This window comes from Marmota marmota, unplaced genomic scaffold (genome assembly GCF_001458135.2).
Source record: "Marmota marmota marmota unplaced genomic scaffold, marMar, whole genome shotgun sequence".
Lineage (NCBI taxonomy): Eukaryota > Metazoa > Chordata > Mammalia > Rodentia > Sciuridae > Marmota > Marmota marmota.
The window spans coordinates 46542428-46563267 of record NW_026000016.1 but is presented as its reverse complement, the minus strand read 5'-3'; the positions used below and the strand labels follow the sequence as shown (position 1 = coordinate 46563267).

General features: G+C 38.9%; 1 protein-coding gene across 2 annotated transcripts; it reads right to left on the bottom strand.

Annotated features, from left to right (window-relative positions):
• Positions 1-1367: 1367 nt before the first annotated feature.
• Tmem183a (transmembrane protein 183A) lies at positions 1368-14281 on the bottom strand. Of its 2 annotated transcripts, XM_015483862.1 has the most exons (8): positions 14070-14281; positions 13798-13887; positions 12801-12968; positions 10749-10908; positions 9509-9689; positions 7032-7112; positions 4881-5036; positions 1368-3402 (listed from the first exon to the last, which is right to left on the bottom strand). In XM_015483862.1, the coding sequence occupies exons 1-8, from the start codon at positions 14176-14178 to the stop codon at positions 3217-3219; spliced, it is 1131 nt and encodes a 376-aa protein (XP_015339348.1). In that variant the 5' UTR covers positions 14179-14281; the 3' UTR covers positions 1368-3216. The 2 variants fall into 2 exon arrangements, with proteins under 2 accessions (XP_015339348.1, XP_048665671.1); XM_048809714.1 differs by lacking the exon at positions 14070-14281 and having other exon boundaries at positions 13787-13866.
• Between the last annotated feature and the right edge of the window lie 6559 nt (positions 14282-20840).

Here is a 20840-nt window from a genome sequence, read left to right as displayed (position 1 = left end):
CCTAGAAAACTGTGCGCCGCGCCGGAGGTAGCATCACAGCCTCGGCCACCCTAGCGCCCTGCCTCGAAGTCCCGCCCCCTCCCCCGCCATACCCTAGCCCCACCCCCAGGGGCGTGGCCTGGCCACCTCCCCCCCAACACCACGCCTCCCGCCTCCGGGCGCTCCGCGGTCCTGGCACGTCACTAGGGCGCCGCTTTGAAGCTGTGCGCCATCTTGGTTCGGCCTTGAGAGTGCCAGCGAGGTGGCCGAGTGCCAGAGTTTTACCTGGCGGCAGTAAGGTCTCAGGGCCGTCAATGCAGCAAACATCCCCAAACCCTGTCTTTTAACTCACCCCTGTCCTCGGTAACAATCTGTTCCCTAAATTGACAGTGGTTATCACCTTTCACACCTGCTCTCTCCCATCCTTTTAAGTTAAGAAACTTGAAATCCATATACATTTCGTAGTATACACTTAAGTAAACTGTGTCACTTGCCTTCGGACATCTGCCTGTTCTAACACTGTTACTATAAAATGAAGTGTTTGTATATTGCATACACATAGTATGAAAACTGACTCAGGCCAAAATTCCTGACTTGACAACTATAGCTAAACCTCTCCATTTTCCTGAATTGCTCCCTAACCCGGTCCACACCTCCCTCACACCCCGTGGCTATTAATGCATCTTTTCCATCTGGTTTGTTAAGTTTCATCACAGTGCCTACTCAATCCTTTACAAATATCCAGTAAGCACTGCTAGAAGTGTGAAGAATTTTTATATACATGCAATGTGTACACATGCATTTATAGATATATACACATCCTATTTCAGCAGCAAAGACTGTAGTTGAGATCAGTGACACAATTTTTCACTTATTATTTTTCCCCCAATATATTTGCCACTTGGCTTAGTTTCCTTACATTACTAGAAGGCAAGAAAATCTGAGTAATCCCAATTTATTGGGGGGGGGGGTGTTAAAGCTAAATTTGTATTACTTTGATCCTCAGAGCAAAATTGTGGTGTGTGTGTGTGTGTGTGAGTGAGAGAGAGGGAGAGAGAGAGAGAGAGAGGGGTAGGTAGGTGTGTGTGTGGGGGGGGGGGGAGTATTAAGCATTTTTTAACCTAGAGTCCAGAAAGTCCCAACTCTTCTCTACCTGGAGTTCTTACCAAGGGAAATCCCTAAGACTTCACAACCTTTCACCAACAAAATGTGAATTGTGCTAGGCAACTTAGCCAATGCAAAGGAAGGCTGAAGCCATCATAACCAACTATAACACATTTACCAAGGGCTTGTCCATTATGAGAGAATCGATGATGAGAGAAGAGCAGAGACATTATGCAAAGTGTATCTATCATTATACCATAGAGTTTGATACAAAAACTCAGAAGTTGAATCAGAACACAATTATTAAGATGAATTTATTCACCCCCCTTTTAAAGGTAACTCCTAAATGGGGGACACACAATCCACCAGAACAACTTCCTCCCACTCCATGGCGTCTTTTGTTTAGGGAACTAGGGACTGTGCTTCTTTCCTTCTGCCACAAAGAGGTAACTTTTGATTGTAGAGATCTGCGAGGTGCTTATTGTTCTTAGATTTATTTTTATTTTTTTGGCTTGTTTTTACCCAAATTCTGTTTTCCACTGACCCAGGCTCACTATCTATGAACAGCTTAAGTACCACCCTCAATGTGGGGTAAGGCTAGCTGTTAGTAACCATATAAGGCAGATGCTTCCTAAGAATATTCTTTAAATAGCAGAGGGTAAGAAAGATGGTAAGGGGGAAAAAAATGCTAATTTAGATATTTGGCTCTTAATGATATCTCCCCCACAGAATTTTCAAGTTTAAAAATGTCATCTTAATGCCCACTTCTTGACAATATCCAGCTCCCTGGATCATAGGGGTTGTGGGGGAGCAGCAAGGTTATCTTCTTAGCAAAAACAAAAGTCACCCACCATCCTCTTCTCAGAGTACACCAGCCATAGCAAGTCCTCTGCTCAACAGGAAGACATTAGCATCTCTACCTGGACAAGAGGCCTGACAACAGAAGCAGTTCAGTGCAGGGCAGAGCAAAGCAAAGTTACTAAGTGCTTATGGTTTAAGAGGCTGGTTTCAACATGCAGTACATTTTTTAAAAATGATCTTTAGCATAATAAATGCTTTTCTAATAACTTAATGAAAATGCCACTATCTTTCCTGAAATAACTTTCTTGGTTAGTTTATATTTTACTAAAAAACACATATTTAAAAGATTATTTCATCAATCTTATATACTTTTTAGGCTGATCAAATTTTTCTCAACCTTATACCTTTAAATCTATTATATTCTGCCTATTCTCACCACTATCTACCACAAGAAAAAATGAAACTGACTTTTTAAATTGTGGCATAGCAAAAAAGACCTGGATCAGGAAAAAAAAAAAAAAAAAAAAGATCTTAGCTCTGCCCATTTATTGGCAGTTATGGCCTTGGGTAAGTCACCAATTCATTTACTCAATTATAAACTGGAAATAGTTTCACCTACCTTGCAACACTATAAGGATTAGAATACTACATAAAGTTCCTAGTATCCCACCAAGGGCACAAAGTCATTATCACTATCAGCCTCATGCAAAAAAGGAAGGAAAAAAAAAAAAAAAAAGAACCCTAAAACCCAAAACTGGCAAAACAGTATTTATGCAATAAATATCCAAAAATTATTTTAAAAGAAAGATTCACAAGTTGATCTTGTAAGATTCTGAAAACCCTGTCACCTGTTTTATTTCTGGAGAAAGGTAAAGGGAGATGAGAAAATATTCACTTGAATTTGAGGGGCAGCTACACTGGAAGCAGTAGTTATAACAATTTTAGGCTTCTGGTTCTGTTCCTCTGATCCATAAGGGAAAACTTTCTTGCTTGAAGATTTAAGAGTTTAATTTTTCCCTAGAGCAAGATCATCCATTTTCAATAGGATGAAAGAATATAGAACAATAAACTCAATAGCACCAAATGGGATTTAACACAGAAAACAGGGCCAGGTTTCTCCTTTCAAATGCAAATTTTACATTAAAATATGTTTATAAACCATAGTTGTTTTCCTCTTGATTCAACCCTTCTCCCTCCAATAACAGGAGCCCCAGGAACCAAAAGAGCATATGCATTACTAATCAGATATACAACAGAACCATCCCCTTCAAACTGAAATCTGATTACTTATGGACTAGACTCAGGGCTGCCCCAAAGGATGGGAAGCAGTAACTATGCTCTCAGGGAGAACGGATACTGCGGATGCCACCAGTCAAAGAGTCGGACACTGTGCACTGGATCCAGGATGACTTGCACACCCTGTTCACTGCGCAGGTTCCGACCACCGTGGACAGGAGAATCTTGGAACACCAGTCTCACTCGATGATGCCGCATGTCTGTGCTCACATTAATGGTAAACTAGAAGAGAAAAACAAATTTAATACCCAATTCAAAAAAACTTGGTTTCCTCTGACTCACCCTGAAATGAAACAGTCCAGAAATAATTTATACTGACTAGGTTGCAACATTAATCTCTAAGTTATAACATCAACACCTTGGTAAAAACATTTTAAAAAGGGTAATTTTAACTTTTTAAAATTTTTTTTTTGGTTTCTGGTATCAAGGGATTGAACCCAGAGGTACTTAACCACTAAGCCTCATCCTCAACCCTTTTTTATATTTCACTTTGAGACAGAGTCTTGCTAAGTTGCTTGGGCCCTCGCTAAATTGCTGAGGCTGGCTTTGAACTTGCAATCCTACCAAAGCTACTGGGATTACAGATGTGTAAGGTCTTCTCAGCTCCATATATTTAAACTAGGCTAAAAAAAAGTCTTCCAGATGGTTGAATAAATTAGTACACATACACACACACACACACACACACACATATCAAAGTCAATTAAAGTCAAGTAAGAGATGACTTGAAGGGATTTAGATAACATTGAACAAATTAAGGAAGATGCATGAAACATAAACCTGATCCCCTTTTTTTGTAAAATGAAACTACAAAATCTCCAAATATGCATATGTAGTTCTATATAGAATTAATATGAAGGATATGGAATGTGAATACATAACTAGGTCATTAATATGGCTTAACCAAGAGGAAGGAGAAAAGTACCTACATCAAAAATAGCATATATGACATAATCTCAATTACTCAAAATTATATGAGAAAGGATATATACATGAACATTAACAGATGCATTAGAAAAACAGTTTCCAGGTTAACTGCAGTTACAAGACAGTGGAAGTCTAAGTCACCTTTACTTTCTCAATATATTTATGTATTATCTAAATTCTTTACATGAAGCATTATTTTTTACCATTCAAAAAATAATAAAGCTATTTTCATTTTGGAGGGGAAGTCTGCCTATCTATGAACATAAGCCCCAAACACAGAAAAGATAAACAGCACAAACTTTCCAGTTGCCAATCCAATTAAAATATTTTAAAACATGGAAAAATTAAGACACAGGCACATACACTGTTTACTGATTCTCAGCCAAATGCTGACTAGCCAGAGCACTGCACAAAGGTAGAGCTGCTCACCCTGTACTTAATGTTCCATTTGAAACCACATGCATGCCTCGCAGTCTTTACATACAATGTGCATGCACAGGCTTCCTCATTATTTCTTTTAGTCATAATGATCATTGCACACACATAACAATGCAAAACATTCCCTGATCTAGAGAGAACAATAAGTAACAACATATTCTAATATATATTAATCCCCAACTATCTGGTTAATATACAAGCCTAATTTCAAATTTTTATAAATTATTCTTCAGGTATTTTTTTCTCACTGGTTGAATTTACAAATCTCTTTTAAACTCTAAATATAGCAAAAGTTTATAAAAGAGCTGTGGATGAAATCCTGAGTCTCCACTTACCAGGGTAAATATCATTCCCATGACAATTGGAATAAAGATGAAATTGAGGGTGGTGACCTGCAGTAAGCAGCAGTCCTGGTCTGGGTTAGTATGAACATCTTCATACTGAATGGGAGGCTGCAATCGTTCCATACATTTGCTCTTTAATCTAGGGGACTGAAGAGAACCAAAATTAATCTAATGACCTAGAGGAAATATTTATTTCTCTAAAAGTCCATCAATGAAAATCCAACAGCCGATACTTTTCTGTTATCTCCTCTTGTTATGTTTATTGCTTTCTATGCAAAGATCAAAGAAAATCTGCCCTTTGCAAAAAGGGAAAATATATTTGGATGAGCAAATGTAGCAACGGGTTTATGCTTCATTTAGATGGTACTCCTGCCACCAGACAAATAGAAACTTAAAGTCTCTACCAGAGACATTATAATGTCTGAAAGATTGCAAACTCCTTGTGACTTGTCGAACTTAAAAAAGAATATCTGATGCACAAAAGGGATAGAAGCAGAAGTGGCCTCCTAGAGCAGGTGCCATTAAACCAAAGATTCCCAAGTCTCAGAACTTGCAAGTATTCACTTTCCTGCAGTAATTGTGGTCTCTGCTTCTAGTTATATCTCTCCACTGCCCCTCAGTCCCCTCCCAGAAAACTCCCATGGTTCACTTTAGCAACGTCTAACAGGTTTCATAGATTTTAAGCATCTTATCTTTCTAAATGTGAACTATGGGAGCTAAATTCTTCCCCTGAACCATGTTTTTGAAAAAAACAGGAAAATATGATTTACTTTAAGAACTATCTATAACCCACCTGCCATCATTAAGGGATAACTAACTATATTTGTAATGTGTCTTACCAGTGAGCTATTAACTAGAGGAGAGATTTTTAAAATGCAGCTGTTGAGGATAAGAAAAGAATGACAAAACAGATCCACAAGATAGCCAAGATCTTATAGTTTAAGCAAAATGCAGAGGAAAAAAATGAACAAATATTCATGTTTTATAAAAAGCCTTCTGGCAAACTCTCTCCTCAGGGCTTCCCCAAAACTATCTTGAACATAAAACTATATTAATTTTTGTTGTTTACAAATGTTTGAACAAAAGAAAAAAGAAAACTTAAGCACATAAGTTCAGTGTATGATTATAGTAAGTTTTTCTTTTTCACTTTTTAAGTCTTCAAATATATAGAAAAGTACAGTATACTAAAGTATATATACTCCACCATTGGATATTTTGCCATATTTACTTTCCCAACTCCCTCACATACATACTTTGGGAAGGATGGAGTACAAAGCCTTTTGGAAGTAACAGACACTCCAACCTTAACAATTCAGCATGAATAAAGACACTTATACATAATCACAATACCATTACCACACATAAGAAAATTAACAGCATATTCAAATTCTGCAAATGCCCCCAAAATGTCTTCTATAGTTCTTTGTTCTCTGGTCCAGAAGCCACTCAAGGTTTACTCTTTGCATTAGGTTGTCACCTTTATCTTTCAATATAAAATAGTTCCTCCTCCTTTTTCTTTTCAGGGTATTATTTAAGTTTTGGTATATATTATTTGATTGGCGGGGGGGGGGGGCATTTCTGGGGATCAAACACAGGGTCTTGTGCATTTCAGGCAAGTACTCTACCACTGAGCCATATCCCCAGTCCTACTATTTGATTTGTAATAAGGTCATTTCATGCCTAGTGTTATAGCTGGAATGCCTGTGCCCCTCCAATGTTCATGTTGAAATTTAATCTCCACTGCAATAGTAGTAAGAGGTAGGATTTAGGCAGTGATTAGGTTATGAGGGCTCCTCCCTCATAAATGGGATGAAGGCCCTTTCAAAAGAGGCTTTACACTGGGTTCAACCTCTTTGGTTTTCTACCCTCTGCTATATAAGGACAGGGTCCCTTTCCTTTAAAGGATGCAACAACAAGGCACCACCTTGAAAGCAGAGAAAACAGAGTTTTGCCAGGCACAGAACCTGCAAGCACCTTGATCCTGCACTTCCCAGTCTCCAAAACTGTGAGGAAGTTAATTTCATTCTTCAAAAATTACCTAGTCTATGGCACTTTGTTTTGATAGCAAAAAGGGATTAAGATACTTAGTGAAATTCATCTGAAGATATTACCTGAATGACAAAGCAAAGAAACATCACATACCTGTTTTTTGAACTTGAAGTTGAATTCCCACATTGGTTCCTGTCTGTTCCCAACAATCTTTCTGCACCAGAAAAGTAAGCACTATGGAAAAATAAAAATAAAACAAACTAAGGGGGGAAAACATCAAAATACACTGTAAGGTAACAAAAAATAATCAGAAAAAAAACCTCTCTGTTTGACAACTCTAAAGCCAACCACAGTCCTAATGCTGATATTTTACCTAGACACAGGTAGACCCCCAACCTGACACTGATGCAACATGAAGACAACCCCAGGGCTGTTCAATAAGGAGAAGAGGGACCAATATGTCAACCTCAGAGGCTATTTGAGATCAACCCCTATTGTTCTCTTCTTTAAAGACAGAAACATGGTGTCTAGAAACTGGGGCATTTTCTGATTCAGCAGGCCACTGCTCTACGTTAAAATATAAGGGCAGTGAGTAGCCACCAGGCAAGATGATAACAAGGCCATGAGGCAGGCAAGGAGAGCCGGCCCTATAATAGGAGCAAGCTGCTCAGGATCTTCTGGGAGCAGAGAGCTGGGCTAAATTCAGTCTAGAATGAACCCCTTGATGAAAGTCAAGCTACAGCTAGGGTTAAGCACAAGAAGTGAGGTACCTCCCAGGGGATAAGGGGTGGGTCGTCCGCCGTCCTGCCCTTCAGACATGCCCTGTACGTCCTGCTGTTCCATCAAAAATAATGGGCTTGGCTTTAAGGGGAAAACACTTCTGCTGCCATCACAACGGCTCCAGTGTCCCACACAAGCTATGCTACTGAAAGAGAGAGAGGGGGATCAAATACGAAAAGCTGGAGTCCAGGAACATGGGACAACTTCCTTTAGACATGCTGGCAACTCCCTGAATGCCATGCGATCGTGGACACACTAATGGCAAGGCCATGCATGGGACACCTGCCACTTCAGGTCCCACACCCTCTTCAGAAGATCTCTAATATGGCACAAAAGAAGCAGCCAGATGATCTGGGCATATTAACTAGATTAAGATCCTGGTTTTCATTCCACTTTGGCTTTTCATAGTCTACTTTTTTAAAAATTAATATACAGTGCTAAGAATATGAAGACATAGGTATTTCAGAAGCTAAGCAGTAGCACTTGCATTGTGCACTGGAGCCGCTAAGATGTGTCAAGCATGAGGAGTTTGCCCAATGCTGCTCTTCTCCCAGCAACTAATTCACACCTAGCATGGTTAACCCTGGGATGATTCCCCACCTCCTCATAGTTAGTCTAATACTATCAAATGCTTCTGGGGGAAGGGGCACTGTAAATGTGAACTGATAAACTGTCTACTCATGTTACAGGCAGAAGCAGCTGCTGGGTGAAATTCTACTCACACAGCACGCTATTCATGCCCTAAATCCATCAGCTAGCATGATATTAAATTGAGCTCAGCCAGTGGCCCTGTCTACCTCAGTTTCAAGCCTAGGGGGGAACACACTACCAATAGTATCCTTTTAATTCAAATGTTTCAGGTAGAATATTATCACCCTAGAGCTAAGCTAGGGGTGAAGAATCATTAATGTCTATGACAATAAAGTACAAGAGAATTGGAAGTGCTATAGAACATCAGACTTTGGATAGGAACAGGAATAATAAAAATTAGCTATAACCTCAAAAGATGAAATTTAGACATGATATTAGTTGAGTAAGAAAAGGGTTGAAACATCAACTTGCCTGCATAATCAGATCTACTATACTAGTCTAGCTTGACAAAGGTGATTTCACTAGACATTTCATCAGGGAGGAGAAAAGGAAAGAATGTACCAAAGACTAGTAGACCTATTTACTAATCAGAAGAATGCCACTAACTTGAATACAATGTATGAATATAAAATACTGGGAGAACCTTGAGATAAAAATAGCCTAAAACATATATAATTTTAGAGCCCTAAAGTTTATGAATTGGAGGAACTGATGGTCTCTGAGACAACCTACCACAGAGCCCAACGACAGCCTAGCACTGAGCACTTAGCAAACGCTAAAGAAATCTACATCAGAATCCTTTAAGAAGGTTGAGAATAATAAAGGGAATCCCAGATGTCAAGATTACATTAGAAAGAGAAAGTATGTGAATTATTCAGGTTATGTCCTTATATCATGATTTAAGCACCTTTTAAAAATTATAGCATATATCTACCTTTTGAGTTATACTCTTCCTAGCCCAAACCATCAAAACCATCGTATCTAAAGTGGTCCAATGTACAATGCATGAAAATAAATTAAAATGGAATAAGGAATACACTAAAAGCACAAGAAAGCTATAGGTAAAGATAACAAGCTAGCCCAGCACAGCAGGAATATCCTAGAGAAATGAAATCTCTTTGAGTTCTATAAGTTTATATTAGTCCTCTAGCAGCCTGGGACCTATAGCCCTCCCCATCAGAGAAGCTGAAAATAAGCCACAGTAACAGACTACCATACAAGAGTCTATTAGTCAAACCCCAACACAAACTCTCACTTACTTTGGAATTCTTCAATGTGCTGGGAGTGCTTTCTGGAATGGCTGGATTCTTGGAGATTCGAGCAGCAAATGGTTCATACATATGGTACAGAGAACGGATCACACATGCCCGAAGACAGCGCAGCTTCTCCATTGACTCTGGTCGCAGGCGCAAAGGCAGAGAAGCATCCAGCGTGTAGTGCCTGAAACATGACACATTACTCCTACCAACATTTGACTGTCTCTCCTGCTCTACATCAGTCTCCTAGGACTCCTGGTCTCTATGTGAACACCACTGCACTATTCCATCAGCCAGTAGTTAGCTAGTCCCAGTGCTCATATACATACAAATCACCATCTCAACTTCGCAATGATTTTTGATTCTTCAGCTTATAATCCTGTACTTTTTCACCCATTTTAAAAGTTTAAATCCTATTTCACTCTACAAAAGAGCAAGTCTCTGAACTAACAAAAGAATAATATACTTTAGTACACACATATAATCAAAGAGACACAAAAGGCTGAGAGAGAAGGATTCTAAGTTCAAAGCCATCCCCAGTAACTTAGGAAGAAAGTGACAGCATTTAGGTCAGTGGTAAAACACCCCTGGGTTCAATCCCTAGCACCGAGGGGCAGGGGAACCCTCTCCTATGGAAGAGCCATCAGGTTTCCCTGTCCGAAGTCTCAACAGGTTTTCTACTCCCTGCTTGCTACACTATCTCAACATCCATTCTAACCACAACCTTACAGACTATTTACAATCTCCACTACAATTCCACACCCTGCATCAAAAGCTAGCCCTTTTACTAATCATACAATCTACTCACTCCTCACCACTACGATTTTATATAGGGCAGCATTAAGTACAAAAACTACATGAAAATTTCGGGTAACTTGAAAAAATCTAAGAAACAACTAATCCAGTGGAAAGATAAACAGGTAGCCATTTGTAGCTTTTGAATATTCTAGCTAACATAAACATCAGAGGAAAAGTCAAAGTCATTTCTTTCTGAGACTTGAAGCAAGACTTGCTAAACAAAGATAAAAAAGTGAAGAAGGTAACTGTAAGCAAGACAATTACCTGAATAAATTCATAATGTTAAATTTAAACTAGAGAGGGGTCAAAGAGTCCAAAGTTGGGTCATAACCAGACATGGAGGAGAGAAAGTGAAAAGAGATCACCATCCAGGGAGTAGCTCCAAATCACAAACAGCAATGCAATCAGCTACAGAGAAATTTGAGTGAGCTCTCTGTGGTCGCACCTTCGGTACAACCTGGTCCAAAAGGCAGCAGTGCAAGTGACAGTCCAGGCATTCTTACAAATCAAGGAAAAATTCACAATGTCCTCAGGACGGATGTAAGAGGCCAGCAATAGCCAAATATCCATGGGATACTCTTCTCCTCCAGCCTTGTCCAGGTCCTCTGAAAGAAACAAACAACAACAACAAAAAAAAAAAAAAAAACACAATAACCTTTGATTTTCTATTGCACATATAACTAAAGATACGTAATCATTTCAATTCTCTCAGGTCTTGCACAGTTAAGAAAAGGGTTTAAATAGGTTCAAGGAAGCCCCTCAGGGTTAACATTTCCTGAAACTTCTACTGCTGAAAAGTTTTGCCTGAGTGAATAAGCCTCATTCTTCAAGCCATTTTAAAACAAATACTTACATATTATTTTGAAGTTTGTAAAGTGTTTTCACGTACATTATATCATTCAACTTTAATAAATTTTCAACAGAAATAAGGAAAATATTATTGTGCCTATTTTATTGATTTTTTTTTTTTATGTACTGGGGATTGAACCCATGGGCACTGTGCCACTGAGCTACAGCCCAGTCCTTTTAGAGACAGGTTCTCACTAATGCCAAAGCTAGCCCCGAATCTGTGCTCTTGCCTCAGCCTCCCTAATCACTGCGATTATAGGCATGTGCTGTCGTGACTGACTTATTGTGTCCATTTTAGTAATAAGAAAACAGAGCCTTGACACCAAGGCAACATCAATAGAATTCAGGTTCTGTTGACTCCAAATTCCAGCTTTGCACTTTCAACCCTGACTTTGATTTTCCTTGCAATTCCTATCGACCAAATGTTTTCTTCAGTTCAGTCATGTAAAAAACAAAATTGATTTTAAATGGCATGAGGAAACTTCAAGTGCAGACTAAATAAAAAAAAAAAAAAAAACAGATGAGCGCAGTGTGTACTCAATAACTTCCTGTAAACATGTTTCTTTTTTTTTTCTGTTTTTTCCTTATTTCACTGCCAGTTTGGCCTATAATCCTGACATGGGGTAGTTAGTCACTCCTTGATAAGATATTCCTACCTCCTCCTTCTGCTTCAGACTTTATTAGTGTTACTTCTCTTGACCCCGAGTCCACTAAATATCTCAGGTTCAAGTAACAAACACACTCCACAAAGATATATGTATATGGACTAACACCAAGGACTAACCCTTAATTCAGCCATAATCATAGAACTAAAAGCAGCTTTCTTCTTTCCTGAGTAAAAAGCCCCTCCACCACCTTCCCAAGGCTGCTTCCTGCTATAACAGCAAAGTAATATAAGTTCTTTAATATACTGATTATTTCAACAGATTTCAACAAATATAAATATCTATTATGTGATTCTCAAGTAGAGGTGAAAGTTCTGGTAGATCTGAAACCAAAAATATACAAATCATTTCTTACTTCTCAGCTTCCCCTACACCTAGCTGATCATCAGAACCACTTTGGCCTTAACAATAGCTATTCTAAGCTCTACCCCAAGAGAATCTGATTCATTAAGTCTAGAGCACAATGTGGGAATTTGGCTAATGATTTGGCACATTATATATCATTAGTTTCTGTTTCATTTAAAGGTCTTACCACCTTTAAGACATAACCATCATACACTTTTCTATTTTCCACAGTACCTATTAGTTATAAAGCAGACATTAATAACTGCACAGTACTTAGAAGTCCATGATAATATCTAACTTTATCTAAAGTAAAACTGATTATGTAAAATCCACATATTTGGAAAACATTTTTGTCACACCTCAGCTTCCTTCACACATTCAGAAATCTAGAAATGCATGTTTTTAATGTTCTCAATAATGGCTACTATCAGTCTTCTTTCTTCTCAAATGTAGACAAAAGTTAAAAATCCAGATCTATTAACAGGTATTATCCCACTATTAAGATCTTATTAAGAGCCAGGTTTTCTCCAAACTCAGTTTCCCGATGGATCACCACTTTGATCTCCTCTGGTGTTGAGAAAATGACCGCTTCAATTATCCCCAAAGACAGGACTGCCCAAAGAACGCAAACTCTGTACCTTTGTGCCTCTTGCTTTTCTTTTTTCTGGAGACAGTTCTCTCATGGATGTTTTCCTCCTGGGCATCCATCTCATCACTGCTGTCGATGATGTCACAGGACTCACCAACCCCAGAAAGAGCTTCCTCTGCAGGAAGCTGGGAGGCTTCCAAACCACAAAGAGATTTTACTAAAAGGAAAAAATGGGGAAAATGAGATGGTACCCAGTACCATCCAAAAATACAGCTTGACAAAGATATCAGCATGGGGAGGGAGTAAGAAAAAAAGCTGAAAACTGATCGCAAAATGAAATCAAATTTTTAAAATTTTAACAACAAAAATATAATAAAGCAATAGGCAAACTGAGTTCAATGTTGCAGGATTCCCTACTTAAAAGTGCTAACTTCAGCCCTGGAAAAAAGAGAATGCACAATTCCTCCACTATGAACCCTGCAGGATAAAAGCAAAAGGTGAATTCTATTGTTATTTACACAATTCTGATAAGCAGTGTTGGAGAGGAACTGGATCCAATTTAACCCTTGTCTTGGGTTAGACAGTATGTCTCATAAAACACAATTCAACCCATGAATAAAAAGCTTGAAAACAAGAGAAAGGGGAGGAGGGGGAGACACACCACACCAAGGTTATTAAACAAGGAAGCAAACTGCAAAGTAAAATATATGTGAATTACAGCAAAGAGATTAATATCTAAGAAGAAAGCAGTGGAAACTAATGAAGAGTACCAAAGTTGTTGCTGTTGTCGTTTTTAATGCAAAGACAGACATACAATATTTTATCTACAAAAACTGCCATTCTTGGCACCCTGCCCGCAAAATAAGAACAAACAGGGAGGAGAGCAAACATGTTTGTGGAAAGATGCCCAAAGAACTGCAGGAAAAAGAAAAAGAAAACAAAAAAAACAAAACAAAAAAAAAAAAACAGAGAATCCCAGGAATTAAAACCATGAGTTCTGTCTTCAAGACCTGGGTATAAAATAAATGGACTAACCGAAAGCCTACCTTCCTGCTGAACAGCGTTGGCGACGGCTTTCTTGACCCGTCCTGACTTCACGACTGCCGGATCCGAGTTGGCATAATCCGCCACGGTCACTGAAACACAGTACCAACCCTCAAGGTAAAGGCCTTCCCGTCAATCTTTCCTACTAAGACCTGCTAGGTTCCCGGCCCCAGTCCCCTCCCTCTTCCGGCAGGCGAGCGCTCGCCTCCATTCGGTCCAGTCCCCTCCCAGCCTACAGCCCCAGATCTTTCAGCACCGCCGCCTCCTCGCCCACCTCGACCAGAACAGGCGTCGTGGGCCCGGAACTTGAGTCGCTTTCCTCTCTTGGGCATGGCGACCGTGTCGGGGCGAGACCGACCTAGCGGGCCGGGACCCCGGGCCATGCCTCGAGCGGGAGAGCAGGTGCCCGGAGCCGCGGGCCAGCTCCTGCTAGCTCCGCGGCCATCCCGCACCCGAGGCCGCTGCTCTCGCGATGGCTTAGGCTCGGGCTCCAAATCTCGTTGGCGGTCATCGCCCCTCTATAGGAACCAATCACCGCCTGATCCAAGGAAACGTCATCATCGGGCGCCCTCAGATCTGTCAAGGTCTGGGTTCCAGAAGTGTGGACTACTGTTGTGTTGAGTGGTGTCGGTCTTAGCACTATTTCCTATGAAGTGTTTGGTGTATCAGACCCTAAACTCTCACCCAGGTTGATTAGAAATATGAGTTTACATCTTGGTCTCCAGAATTCTTCCTGCTAACACCTCTACCCACGCTCCAAGTCCACTTCAACACCCAGATGCTCATACGTTGTCATTTCCCGCTTTCTCTGCACTCATGCAACGTAGACTGAGCAACAGCTATTCCGACCTAGATCTGTAAGAGCCTTAACTACAATTCCATTATGAAGGCTATAAATTTCTGATTTTTTGAAATAGGAAGAAAGGTTCTTAAAAGCTTCTCAATCTGTCACCATCCCCAAGTAAAATTTCAGAAGGATCAACGTGGAATGAATATCCTCTTTCCTTTGTATTGAGAGTAATCCTGACTTGTGTTCTCCTTTGTCCTTCTGACTTCCTCGCAGCTCCCAAGGGGTGACAACCTCTGGCTTGGGAAGCAGTACTCAAGGTCCAGACATCCTATCTGCCGGATCCACTAGAGAGTGCCACCCTGATACACTTAGAAGGGGACCCTTTAATTAGCTTGTACTGACACAAAAGTTCATTAGGAGCAAACCAGGGGCATTTTACTAGCATTATATAACAGATTACCAGCAAGGGTCATGATAATAGGCTTGAATCAACTAGGAATTTTACATGAAGCTGAACATAATTTATGACAATTGTGAAACATTTTAATTTATCTAAATTCATAATATGAAATAAGTGTATAATACTTTAAAAGAAAATTGTTTCAAATAATTTTCCATGTATACATAATTCATGTTTGTAGTTAAGTTCAAAATGCAGCTGGTAAGCACTGAGCCTTCTCAATTCACTTTATCAGTAAAAAAATTCATGAGACCTTCATGCATGTGGATTTCTGCTCATGTGGCACTCTGTTGAAAACTCACATTCAAACTCTATGGGATCAAAGATGCAAGAGACATAGACCCTGTTAATATATTGTCACTATAAAAAAAAACCTAAAGGTTTTAACTGAATGTGCTCTCAATTTTCAACAAGATAGTTACCGTTTTTAAGGTACTAGAATGAAAGAAGTGCTAGTTCTGAAAGCTATTTCATCTTTGAAAATTTGAAGACTGGAAAGATCTTAAGCAAGGCCTCTTGGACTCAGTCCTGTGGCCACTTTAGTACAAAAGATCCATAGAACTTTTAGTCCTCCTTTCATTAAAAAGCAACAACTTTGAATTAATGGCACTGTTAATTTCCAGACTCAAAGATATAGGTTCTTTCTAGAAAGATGAGTTGTAAACGTTACTAAAGTTGCTATTATATTTAAATGGAAATTGTTTAACCCTGATAATTAGAAAGGAGACTGTTATTCTAAACTTTCTCCTCAACAAAGGCATTTAAGGATAATTTATGAATACATATAATAGTGGGATGCTATCTTTATATATTATGTCCACCCTACTTTTTTGCTATTAAATTGTCCTTTATTTTGTGCTAATAGTAAATGATGGTAGGGAATGTTTGAGTTTTAAAGTCCTTTCTTGTCAAAATTTAAAATTGGCAAATCTATATTTTTGCTAGAAATCTATATTGGTTGAATTTTAGTAGCCTGGGAAATCCTAAAGCCTGACAATCATTGCTTTAGAGACATTGGAAAATTGTTCTCTCACATTTTTGATGAAATACATGACAGTGAAATTTCCTCTTGGAGGCAGTTTAGCAATATGAAGCAATATCTTAAAAGGAGAGGATGGCACAGAATATGAAGTCATACTTGCTTGGGTTCAAAAACCTGTCTCTACCACTTATTATCTATGTGGCCTTGGAAAAGTTAAACTGTCTGAGCCCCATTTTCCTTGCCTATAAATTGGAGAAAATAACTCCTACTTCATGGGATTAATGAAGTAATTAAGTTAATAAATCCATAAAAGCATATAAAATAGCACATAATACATACTAAATAAACATCAGCTATTATTATTGGGTGATGGTGGTGGTGGTGATAAAAGTGTGGCTATTTAAAGACACTTTGGGTAACCAATTACTTTTTGCTGCTACTGCATAAAGAGATTACATGGAAGAGTCAAAGGCAAAACAGCCCATTTCAATTGATTAAAATGTTAGAAGAGGAGCAGATATTTGTTGAGTACTGTTACAGTTTGGATCTGAGATGACGCCCAAAGGCTCATGTGTTCAGAGGTGGGGCACTTGGGAAGGGATTGGATCACAAGGGCTCTGACTAATCAATAATTTAGTTCATTGATGATTGAAAAGACTACTGGGAGATGGAACTAAGATGGAGGAAGTAAGTCAATGGGGGCATGTTCTAGAAGGATTTATCTTCTTTGCAGACCTTCCTTCTCACCTACTTCCTGGCTGCCATGAGCAGAGCCAGCTTTCCTCTGCAATGCTCTTCCACCATGATGTTCTGCCTCACCTCAAGCCCAGAGCAAGGGAGTCAGCCAACCATGGTCTGAAATCTTCTGAAACTGTGAGTCAAAATAAGCTTTTCCTGAAAAAATAAAATAAGCTTTCTTCCATTAAGTTGTTTATGTCAGGTATTTTGGTCACAGCAACACAATATTAACACAAGCTTGTAAATGGCAGGGTCAGAATTCAAACTGAAGACTGTCTTCAAAGTCTCTATATAAAACAACTATAATGTATCACCTCTAAAATAAAGAAAATCATACTAAGCCTTTACCTTATGATTGCCACTAATAGCCTGAAAATATACTAATAGCTCAAGCAGATATATAATCAAATGGTTAAAATGGAGAAAATCTGTAAGATAGAAACAACCCAAAAGGGTACTTAAAAATGAATTTCTATGATGTGCCAAAGGTGGTTGAGGTCTGAGAAGAATTTGATTCAAAATAACAATTCAGTGCCACTAGCAAAATAATACTAAATCTGGGGGAAAATGTTGTGATTAACTTCCTATGCCTTATTTACAATATAACATATGATAAGAATAGTTAAATTGCAGTTGAGTGTGTTTCATAATAACAAAAGGAATAGCCTTCTGATAGGAAACTCAGGCTCCAGTGGCAGATCTCTAGGTTTGAATCACTGGTCTTCCTGTTAGCAGCTATTTGACCTTGAGCAAATTACTTAATCTAACAAAAATTCAGTTTCCCTACCTATAAAATGGGCATGATAATGGTACCCAATTCATTAAGTTTTGAGGATTAAAAAAATATAACATGAGGAAAGCTCTGGGCTCAGTATCTAGTATATAATAATACTCAACAAATATTAGCCACACATACAACTAGAAGTATATGCATTTAAGTCAGTATTTCTCAACCTTGACTGCACAACAGACTTCCTGGTGAAATTTTTATCAGGGACCAGTGACCTGGTCCCAAAATTTCTGGGTACCTACATTTTTAGAAGCCACTCCCCAGGTAACTTTAATATTTAGCCCATATGTTAGAAACCATTGGTTTAGGTCAAGGAACAGGAGCTGCAGGCCAAATCTGACTCCTAACTTGATTTTGTAAACAAGGTTTTATTAGAACACATATAGGCCTATTCATTTATGTTTTACCTGTGGTTACTTCCTTCTCTCTTTTTTAAACAACTGATAACCAATTTCCAAAAATTGATTAATCATCTACAATTGTGATTTAAGCCTCCGCGCCTGGCCTGATGGTGATGGGAGTTATCTTCTCACTGTCTCAGAAGGACTGTGTGAGTCAGTGAGCCGGTTGCAGAGTCTCATCTGGATTCTCATGTGGATGCCTATGGGATTCTACTGAAACTTAGAACCTCTCACTACCCCAGGGAGTTTTCTTGAGAGTGATTCTCAGAATCTTGGTAGAGGTCTTCAGCTGTTCCTTTGTTTTGAGATCCTTTTCCTCTGAATCTCCGATCAAGTCAACACACATCTTTGCCAGAGGTTTTCCATTGTGACTTGTTAGAGTAATTCTAATTCAATGAATTTCCACCTCTTCTTCCACTGATTTCTTTCCTGTGTTTTTTTTAAAAAAAAAAAAACACCAGGGAATTAGAAGCAGGAGCCAGCGGATCAGAGTTCTGCTACAGCTACGAACAATTCTTCCTCAAAGAGCTATCTGCGGTTATTTTCATCTTACAAGGGCAATTGATTTGTTGTGACAAAGACCATAAGATACTCAAACTCTAAAATATTTGCCATCTGGCTCTTTACATCAGGTTGCCAACTCCTAGTCTAGAGTAAAGTCTACACCACATGATGGCAGTATAACATCAAGATTGAGGGAACTAATAAAAATTGACTGCAAAACTGAAACACATCAGGAATTACAGAATTGAGTATGTTTTTCCTACTTAGAGGCTCCTTTCTCTAATTTCCAAATATACACAATTCTTTTATGTCTTTGAAATATCCAAATAACACACACTGTACCTTCTCTACCTACTGTTTGTGACTAGTACTAACAGCTTTAACTCATGGTCTTTGTTTCTTCACCACCTAGTCATTTCTTATGTATCCAAATTCTGGCTTCAAAACTTATTCGTCCATTGAAATTTACTTTCCAGGAAAACCAATGACCTCCTAATTGATTCATATTACAGCATGGATAAAACTTGAAAATTCCCAGAGTTCTCAATTAGCTATATAAGCTGCAAATAGAGTGTTTATAGATAGAAATGTATCTCCATTTTCTATATGTTTGGTTTTCTACATCCCAGAGATCCCATGATACCAGAACAAAGAAATGAAGCAGATATTCTCAGATGGAGGAGACAACATAAATGCCCAAATGGCTCCCAAAGTTGACTGGGTCAGTAAGCATAGAATTATGCAGCTGAGGAAGATTGTGTCCATTTTCTGGCTTGCTCTGGTCTGCCCTTCAGACATGATAATACAAATTATGATCCCATTTTGTGGTTAACTCCCGCCATGCCTCTGGTAAATTATAATATGATTCTGAAACCTCTCAAGATTAATAACAGTTTACAAAAGCAAAATCAGTAAACAGCACCTACTTGGACAGATGCCCCTCCCAAACACGGAGGATTAAGAGAACACAACTAACGGAAAAAGAAACAAAGAGCTTTCTTACAGTGAGAGGGCCAGGGAGTTAGGAAGGAAGCTAAGAAAGTGGATCCTCAATGAAATGGTTTCAAGAAGAGTGGGATCCCGAGAAATAAAGAGTATGGCTGGTAACACATTCATCAGTCTGTGGCCATTTGTTTGTTTCTTTCTTTTAGCTATTATACACAATGCAGCTGTAAACATGTAAACAGCTGTAAACAAATATGCCTTGGAAAGCCTGCTTTCCTCTTCTTCTTCTCCTTCTCCTTCTCCTTCCTCCTCCTCCTCCTTCCTTGTCATCTTCTTCTCCTTCTCCTCCTTCTTCCTCCTCTTCCTCATTCTCCTTCTTTTGGTACTGGGGATTAAATACAGTGGTGCTGTACCACTAAGCCACATCCCCAGTTCTTTCATTTTTCTTTTGAGACAGGGTCTCACTAAGTTGCCTCATTAAATCACCAAGCCTGGCCTCAAACTTGTGATCATCTCCGCTGCTAGTGTTTTTTGTTTGTTTGTTTTCTTTTGTTCTGTTCTGTTTTTTTGTTTGTTTGCTTGTTTGTTTTTTGGCACCAGGGATTGGACTCAGGGGCATTCAACCACTAAGCCACATCCCCAGCCCTATTTTGTATTTTATTGAATGGCATTGGCTCCTTTGTATTTTATTTAGAAACAGGGTCTTACTGAGTTGCTTAGCCCATCGCCATTGCTAAGGCTGGCTTTGAACTCATGATTCTCCTGTCTCAGCCTCCTGAGCCCCTGGGATTATAGGCATGTGCCACCGTGCCCAGCTCCATTTTTATTCTTTATTTTGAGACAGGATCTTGCTAAGTTGCTTAGGGTCTCACTAAATTGCTGAGGCTGGCTTTGAACTTACAAACCTCCTGCTTCTGTGGCCACTGGGATTATAGACATGCACCACTGCGCCCAGCTTCTGTTTTTGATAGTAGCCATCCTAATAGGTATGAAGTAGTATTTCACTGTGGTTTGATTTGTACTGCCTGATGATTACTCATGTTGAGCATCTGTTCATGTGCCTATTATTTATTTGCATACCTTCTTAGGAGTAATGTCTTTCAAGTCTTTCACTTAGGTTATTCTTTTTTTGTCAGTGAGTTTTAGGAGCTCTCTATATATTATGGATACTAACCCCTTATCAGGTACATAACTAGCAAACATTTTCTCCTATTTTGTGGGTTGCCCCTTTACTTTGTTGATGATGTCTTTTTTAATTTTCATGAAATGCAATTTGTTTTATTCTTTCTTTTGTTGACAATGCATTTAGTGTCATACCTAAGAAATCTTACCAAAGCCACTATTTGAAGATTTTGCCTATGTTTGCTTCAAGAGATGTATAAGTTTTATCTCTCAAAATTAAGTCTTTGGTCCATTTTAATTTAATTTTGTATTT

Coding starts and splice junctions, on each gene's coding strand:
- Tmem183a (XM_015483862.1), bottom strand. CDS start 14,178: ATGGCCCGGGGTCCCGGCCCGCTAGGTCGGTCTCGCCCCGACACGGTC. Junction 12,969..13,797: donor CAACGCTGTTCAGCAGGAAG/GTAGGCTTTCGG, acceptor TTTTCCTTTTAG/TAAAATCTCTTTGTGGTTTG. Junction 5,037..7,031: donor ACTTCAAGTTCAAAAAACAG/GTATGTGATGTT, acceptor GGTTCTCTTCAG/TCCCCTAGATTAAAGAGCAA.